Source organism: Salvelinus namaycush, chromosome 7, assembly GCF_016432855.1.
Source record: "Salvelinus namaycush isolate Seneca chromosome 7, SaNama_1.0, whole genome shotgun sequence".
NCBI classification, from domain to species: domain Eukaryota; kingdom Metazoa; phylum Chordata; class Actinopteri; order Salmoniformes; family Salmonidae; genus Salvelinus; species Salvelinus namaycush.
This window is the reverse complement of record NC_052313.1, coordinates 10,257,015-10,265,575: the sequence shown is the minus strand read 5'-3', so window position 1 is coordinate 10,265,575 and position 8,561 is coordinate 10,257,015. Positions and strand designations below refer to the sequence as shown.

Below are 8,561 nucleotides of genomic sequence, written 5' to 3'. Positions count from 1 at the left end.
GAAGCACATAAAGGACTATTGACCGAAACTGTTATAATTATATTGCATATTCTGAACTTTTCTGCATGAGTCAGTCAGTCAGACAGGCAAACACATGATCTATTCTTCCTGTAGCCCTTCTCCTCTCAGTGTCAGATGCTAGTAAAAGCATGATAACGGGACATTCTCTGTGTGTGTGTGTTAGAATTGGTTCCTTCCTCTTTCCCAGGGAGATAGAGAGTGTTGAGTCAGCAGGAAGGAAGCCAGGTTTATTCTGATCTTGACCACAAACGGTTGTGGTACCAATTGGAATGGTCACCATTAGATTTCCAATAATAGCACATGACATGACAAAAAAATCACAAGATGTGAAATGATGTATTTTTTTTGTCTCTCCTATGGCCCGCGGCCTAAGAAGGCTAATGATTGGTTCATTAGTGTAATCATGTGCATAAGTGGAGGCTGCAAACGCCGTAGCTCTCCGCGATCAGGGTCGGCCACCCCCTGTGTTAGACTGATCTGGCAGCGTAAAACACAATGCTGCACAAAGATCAAGGTTGTGACTCACCATGTGTCACTGAGGTGGGTTCGCCATGATGTCACCACCCGAACCCCCCCCCCCCTAAAGTCAACTGACAAAGGAAAAAGTAGGAGCACTCAATATTGGAAACAAAACAAAAAATCACCAAATGTTCCACATATTATTTTTTCCCGACAAGCTGATGTGTTTCATTAGTAAAGCCTTAATCAGAGGACATGTAGCTCAGACAATAGGCTAAACCCTCTGTCTGCTTTCTGATCTTCTGTAAGGCATTCTGGGAAAGTCTAATTTGTCTGGTCCGATAACACTGATGAAAGTGTTTCCTGTTGGTCAACGACCTGCGGTGATACAGCAGAAACCCCCGTAGTCTGTCATTCACAAAATAAATAGATGAGAGTGGAGTAATGACTGAACCGGAGGTGACACTTCTGCTTTTCAGGCCTTAAGTACGCTCAACCCTGGTGAAGACGGACACAACAGACTTGACCCTGAGCTGAGCAGCCTGCAGAGAAGAGAGAGAGTTGATTTATCTATTTATTGAACTTTTATTGTACCATTTGAGTCTCTGACATTTAGGGTAAAAATGGTGACCTGTGGAACTCTGGTGAAGATCTGGACATTAGCCGTCGTCATAGCAGCACTGGGCTGTACTGGGACAGGTAAGTGGAAGGGAGTGTGTGTTAGAGCTGGGCTGGACTGGGACAGGTAAGGGGAAGTGAGTGTGTGTTAGAGCTGGGCTGGACTGGGACAGGTAAGGGGAAGTGAGTGTGTGTTAGAGCTGGGCTGTACTGGGACAGGTAAGGGGAAGGGAGTGTGTGTTAGAGCTGGGCTGGACTGGGACAGGTAAGGGGAAGTGAGTGTGTGTTAGAGCTGGGCTGTACTGGGACAGGTAAGGGGATGAAAGTGAGTGTGTGTTAGAGCTGAGCTGGACTGGGACAGGTAAGGGGATGAAAGTGAGTGTTAGAGCTGGGCTGGACTGGGACAGGTAAGGGGAAGGGAGTGAGTGTTAGGGAATTAGAGCTGGGATGTAACAGGGTACATGGTTTTTGAAGTGATTGCCAGATCAAGAGGATTCGTTTGAACATATGTAAACTCTTCTCCCTCCTCAGTAGATGGAGAGAAGCTGGTGTCGTGCTGTAGGACAGTGTCTAGGACAGAGGTGACCGATCCCATCACAGGCTACTGGATTCAGAACTATAATGCTCCTTGTGTACGGGCCGTCATGTAAGGAACTTTTAGTCTTTATTTCATTTAGGTTTATCCAGTCTCATATGTTGTCACAAAGTGCTTTACAGTATGTAGTGGCCATGTTGTGTCAATCCCCCCAGACATGTTGTGTGAAACCCATTCAGTTTCAGTGTTAACACTGTGTTTCTCCTGCAGCTTTGAGACGGAGAAGGGTCTGTTCTGTAGTTACCATAAACAACCCTGGGTACGCAGAAAGATTCAGCAGTTTGAGTAAGTTAAAAATCACACATACACACACATACACACACATAAACACACGTAAACACACACATACACACACATAAACACACATATACACACACACACATACACACACATACACACACACATAAACACACATACACACACATACACACATACACACACATAAACACACATACACACACATACATATACACACATAAACACACATAAACACACATACACACATACACACACATGAAAGAACAAAAGAGAAAATGAAACTGATTGTAATTTGTTCCTTTCTAGAATGGCCCGTCTGAGCTCAACATTTCTCTCGCTCTCCTCTCCAACCTCTCTCACCTCCACCTCCACCCCTACCACGACCTCCTTAACCTCCTCTCCTCCCTCTCTCACTTCCACCAGTACCTCCTTAACCCCCTCTCCCTCCTCCTCTCCTCCCTCTCTCACTTCCACCAGTACCTCCTTACCCTCCTCTCCACCCTCCATCAACTCCTCTCCTCCCTCTCTCACTTCCACCAGTACCTCCTTAACCTCCTCTCCCTCCTCCTCTCCTCCCTCTCTCACCTCCACCCCTACCTTCTTACCCTCCTCTCCTCTTTCTGTTTTCTCCTCTCTTTTCCCTCTTTCCTCCTCTTCTCCAGGTGTACCTTCCTCTCCTCCCTCTCTTTCCTCCTCTCCTTCCTATCTCCTCTCCTCTCTTTTCCCTGCCTCTTCCTCTCCTCCCTCTATCTCTTCCTCTCCTCCCTCTTTCTCCTCCCCCCGTCATCGGGAATCGACCAAGAATGCCTCAACTCAACAGTCAACATCCAACCAATAGAATCATTGCCAATGGCTGAAGCTCCGCTGATGTTCAAAACTTCCAATATGCATATTACATATTCATATTGAATATCTTATTCATATTGATGTTTTTCATAGTCTGATTATCTAGTTATACTTGAACTCAGTTGCCATAATCATGTTCAATGGGTTGTTAGAGTTTTTATGTATTATATTTAAGACCAGTATTGTATGTGTTCATTGTTTTATTTATTCAAGTATTTATGGGGGCTTGTAGAACATTTTTGATGTTTAGATGAATAGGTTTATATTTGGCTGTTTGTAATTCATCATGTCAATGAGTTATCAATGTTAATTAATAAATGTATTTATTAAAGTACTTATACATTTACTTTGTTTATTTTCTATCAATCAACGTTATTTAGAATTTGCAATATGCAGACATCGCTCCACCAAATCCTGGTTTCTAACATGTCAGTTTAAATGACAGAACAAGCAATGTAGAGTGTAGAGAATCATTGTACCATCTAAACCGCTGTGAAATGTAATTTCAATAACAGAATATTGTATTTTCAGCTGTTTGAATCTGGTGTACAAAACCAAAAGTAAAAAACTAAAAAAACTAAAAAACTAAACTTAAGAACAGGAAGCATTGAAATAGCAGTCATAGAACAGATGTACTGCTTCTTAGACTTGCTTTCAATGAGAACGATAGATCTATAACTAATTTTCTATGTGAATTCTGTAGGATCACCCTAAAGTTACATATTGTAGCAATAAGAGATGTTTGTAAGACCAATTTCATTTTATGCTTACTTATTCAACTTAGTTAGGTGTAAACATCAGGAAATCTATGAAAATTTGCTGGAAATGAAACAGAAAATAAAATGATGGAAATTCTATTTTGGGTCGTCAGTCTGACTGTTTTGACGTCACGGTGCACACAGAAAAAACCACCATGCATTTGCAGCATCAGTTGTTCACACTTTTTAGTGTGTATGTATGTGTGTGTACCCTTTATTAATCCATCTTTCTCAGAAAGACTGCTGCAGGGGGTGTTGGTGGTTTGTCAAGTGAGGTAATAGGGAGTGAAATAAAGACAGAAAGGGAGAGAGAGAGGGGCGGAGGTGTGAATATACCATTACCAATACTGACCACATCGTACAATGACACACACATGAACATGAACAAGGTGGGACTTGCCACTCGTGCTGTTTATGTAACCCACAGTGAGATACAAAACCTGACACTTCCCCTGCCTTCCAGACAGACTCATCGCCACGGTTACCAGACCAATCAGTAGACCTCCGACCCGTCTCCGTAGTTTAGTGCCTAGCAGAGTAGCTATCTGTCTCTGTTGGTCTGTCAAACAGTCGGTACATCAATCTGTCCATCCGTCCGTCAGCCAGTTAGTAAGCCAGTCAATTAGTCAGCCAGCCAGTCAGTCAGCCAGTCAGTCAGCCAGTCAGCCAGTCAGCCAGCATGTCCGTGTTCCAATCCAGGACCCTCTCTCTGGCCCTACTGATCACCATGTGTGTGTACCTCACCTCTGTGTCTGCTAACTGTGAGTACTGATTCACTGATTGATTAATTCATTGGTTGATTGATTGATGATGTAGTGGATGATTGAATACCACATTATATTGTATACATTCAATAACTATATATGCATATATAATATCTATATTATGCTATATACACTCACATTAAAATGCAGAAAATGTTACAATTTGGTTAAAGTTTCCATTGAGTTACTGTAATTGACAGGCTTTCGACAGACCTCCTACAACTCAGACCTCTTGGATCCAGAGTGGTCCACGAACCACAGTTCTCTATACATTTAAAATACGTTCTAACGGTTTAGTTTTACATGGGGGGATGATAATAACTAACCGTTTGAATATACTGCATCTTCAGTAGACCTCTGACACCTCTGAGATAGGCCAGGTCACATGGTTTCCTGTCAGTGTCTCATAACTTTATGCAGCTCACCCTGCACTATCATCTCCAATGTAAATAACATGAGTAAGTCTACCTCTGATAAGCTTCGCAGTAAAGCATTCAAAACATTCAAACAACACAGAAAATTGCTAAAAATAGCCCATATTAACATATGTAGCCTAGGAAACAAGGTCAATGAAGTCAATAACTTGCTGGTAACATACTGACTATCTCTGAAACTCACTTAGATAATACCTTTGATGATACAGTGGTAGCAATACATGGTTATAACATCGACCGAAAATACAGAAATGCTAACGGAGGCGGTGTTGTGGTCTATATTCAGAACCACATTCCTGTAAAGCGTAGAGACAATCTAATGTTAAATACTGTTGAAGTAATATGGCTACAGGTTCATCTGCCTCACCTAAAGCCCATTCTGGTGAGAAGCTGCTATAGACCACCAAGTGCCAACAGTCAGTATCTGGATAACGTGTGAAATGCTTGATAATGTATATGATATCAATAGATAGGTATATGTTCTGGGTGATTTAAATATTGACTGGCTTTCATCAGACTGCCCACTCAGGAAAAAACTGTAACCAGTGCCTGCAACCTGGATCAGGTTGTCAGTCAACCTGTCAGTGTAGTTACAAACAGCACAGGAATTAAATCATCAACATGCATTGATCACATCTTTACTAATGCTGCAGATATTTGCTTTAAAGCAGTATCCAAATCCATAGGATGTAGTGATCACAATATAGTAGCCATATCTAGGAAAAGCAAAGTTCCAAAGGCTGGGCTTAATATAGTGTATAAGAGGTCATACAAGAAGTTTTGTAGTGATTCTTATGTTGATAATATAAATACAATTTGCTGGTCTGTGGTGTGTAATGAGGAGCAACCAGACGCTGCACTTGACTCATTTATGAAACTACTTATTCCAGTTACTAATAAGCACGCATCCATTAAGAAAATGACTGTAAAAACTGTTAAATCTCCTTGGATTGATGAGGAATTGAAAAATGGTATGGTTGAGAGGGATGAGGCAAAAGGTATGGCAATTAGTGTCTGGCAGCCCAACTGATTAGCAAACGTACTGCAAATTAAGAGATCATGTGACTAAACTAAATAAAAATAAACTACACTATGAAACAAATATAATTTATATAAAGAATGATAGTAAAAAGCTTTGGGGCACCTTAAATGACATTTTGGGAAAAAAAGCCAACTCGGCTCCTTCATTCTTTGAATCAGAAGCTCATTCATCACAAAGCCCACTGATATCGCAAACTACTTTAATTACTTTTTCATTGGCAAGATAAGAAAACTTAGGGATGACATGCCAGCAACAAACACTGACACTACACATCCAAGTATATCTGACCAAATTATGAAAAGCAAGAATTATACTTTTGAATTCGTTAAGTCAGTGTGGAAGAGGTGAAAAAATGATTGTTGTCTATCAACAATGACAAGCCACCGGGGTCTGACAATCTGGATGGAAAATTACTGAGGATAATAGCAGACAATATGCCACATCTTCAATTTAAGCCTAGAGAGCGTGTGCCCTCAGACCTGGAGGGAAGCTAAAGTCATTCCGCTACCCAAGAATAGTAAAACCTCCTTTACTGGCTCAAATAGCCGACCAATCAGCATGTTACCAACACTTAGTACACTTCTGGAAAAAATGGTGTTTGACAATGCTACAATGCTATTTCACAGTTAACATATTGACAACAGAATTTCAGCATGCTTATAGGGAAGGACACTCAACAAGCACAGCACTTACACAAATGACTGATGATTGGCTGAGAGAAATTTATGATAAAATGATTGCGGGGGCTGTCTTGTTAGACTTCAGTGCAGCTTTTGACATTATCGATCATAGTCTGCTGCTGGAAAAACATGTGTTATGGCTTTACACCCCCTGCTATAATGTGGATAAAGAGTTACCTGTCTGACAGAACACAGAGGGTGTTCTTTAATGGAAGCCTCTCCAACATAATCCAGGTAGAAGCAGGAATTCTCCAGAGTAGCTGTTTAGGCCCCTTGCTTTTATTTATTTTTACTAACAACATGCCACTGACTGAGTAAAGCCAGTGTGTCTATGTATGTGGATGACTCAACACTATACACGTCAGCTACTACAGCGACTGAAATGACTGCAACACTCAACAAAGAGCTGCTGTTAGTTTCAGAGTGGGTGGCAAGGAATAAGTTAGCCCTAAATATTTCTAAAACTAAAAGCATCGTATTTGGAACAAAATACTCACTAAACCTTAAACCTCAACTAAATTTTGTAATAAATAATGTGGAAATTGAGCAAGTTGAGATGACTAAACTGCTTGGAGTAACCCTAGATTGTAAACTGTTATGGTCAAAACATATTAATGCAGTACTAGCTAAGATGGGGAGAAAGTCTGTCTATAATAAAGCGATGCTCTGCCTTCTTAACAACACTATCAACAAAGCAGGTCCTACCTTCCCTTGTTCTGTCGCACCCTCTACTGTTCAGTCGTGTGGTCAGGTGCCACAAAAAAGGACTTAGGAAAATTGCAATTGGCTCAGAACAGGGCAGCACGGCTGGCCCTTGGATGTACACAGAGAGCTAATATTAATAATATGCATGTCAATCTCTCCTGGCTGAAAGTGGAGGAGATATTGACTTCATCACTACTTTTATTTATGAGAGGTATTGACATGTTGAATGCACCAAGCTGTCTGTATGGGAGGCACACAGTACTAAATAGAGCCATGACTACATGGAACTCTATTCAACATCAAGTAACTCATGCCAGCAGTAAAATTAGATTTAATAAACAGATTTTTAAAAAACATTATGGAACAGCGGGGATTGTGAAGCAACACAAACATTGGCACAGACACACACACACACACACACACACACACACACACACACACACACACACACACACACACACACACACACACACACACACACACACACACACACACACACACACACACACACACACACACACACACACACACACACTATACATACACATGTATTTAGTACTGTAGATATGTGGTATGGGCCTGAGGGCACACAGTGTGTTGTGAAATCTGTGAATGTATTGTAATGTTTTTGAAATTGTATAAACTGCCTTAATTTAGCTGGACCCCAGGAAGAGATAATGGGGATCCATAATAAATACAAACTAAAAACACACCATGTTTATGGTTAGTTTAGAGATCAGAGGCTGCGTTTACACAGGCAGCCCATTCTCATTTATTTTTTTCACTAAATGGTCTTTTGACCAATCACATCAGATCTCTTTCACATCAGAGCTTTTTCAGAGCTGATCTGATTGGTCAAAATACCAATTAGTAAAAACAAAAGAACAGAATTGGGCTGCCTGTCTAAATATTTTATTTCTGTCTTTCTCTGTCTCCCTTTCTCTCTCACTCCCTTTCATCTATCAGATCGTCGGCCAACTAAGGTAACCACAAGTTGCTGCACAAGTGTGTCTGACTCTCACATCAAATTTAGACTGCAAGGATACCACATCCAAAATGCCATGCCACCCTGTGTTGATGCCATCGTGTAAGTCTCGAACACACACACACACACACACACACACACACACACACACACACACACACACACACACACACACACACACACACACACACACACACACACACACACACACACACACACACACACACACACACACACACACACACACACACACACACATTATAGGCAGAAACTCAAACAGGAAGTACCTGTGCTACAGTCTATTCAACGCTGGTCTGACCAATTGGAATCCAAGCTTCAAGATTGTTTGGTAGCCTCCGAGAATAACATTGATATATACACTACCGGTCAAAAGTT

The 8,561-nt window shown here is 41.2% G+C and overlaps 1 protein-coding gene across 1 annotated transcript; it reads left to right on the top strand.

Moving 5' to 3' along the window:
* Nucleotides 1–988: 988 nt before the first annotated feature.
* Nucleotides 989–3,135, top strand: LOC120050310 (putative protein TPRXL). The gene is made up of 5 exons (XM_038996890.1): nt 989–1,179; nt 1,630–1,744; nt 1,904–1,978; nt 2,258–2,332; nt 2,429–3,135. The coding sequence occupies exons 1-5, from the start codon at nt 1,104–1,106 to the stop codon at nt 2,787–2,789; spliced, it is 702 nt and encodes a 233-aa protein (XP_038852818.1). The 5' UTR covers nt 989–1,103; the 3' UTR covers nt 2,790–3,135.
* Nucleotides 3,136–8,561: the final 5,426 nt, after the last annotated feature.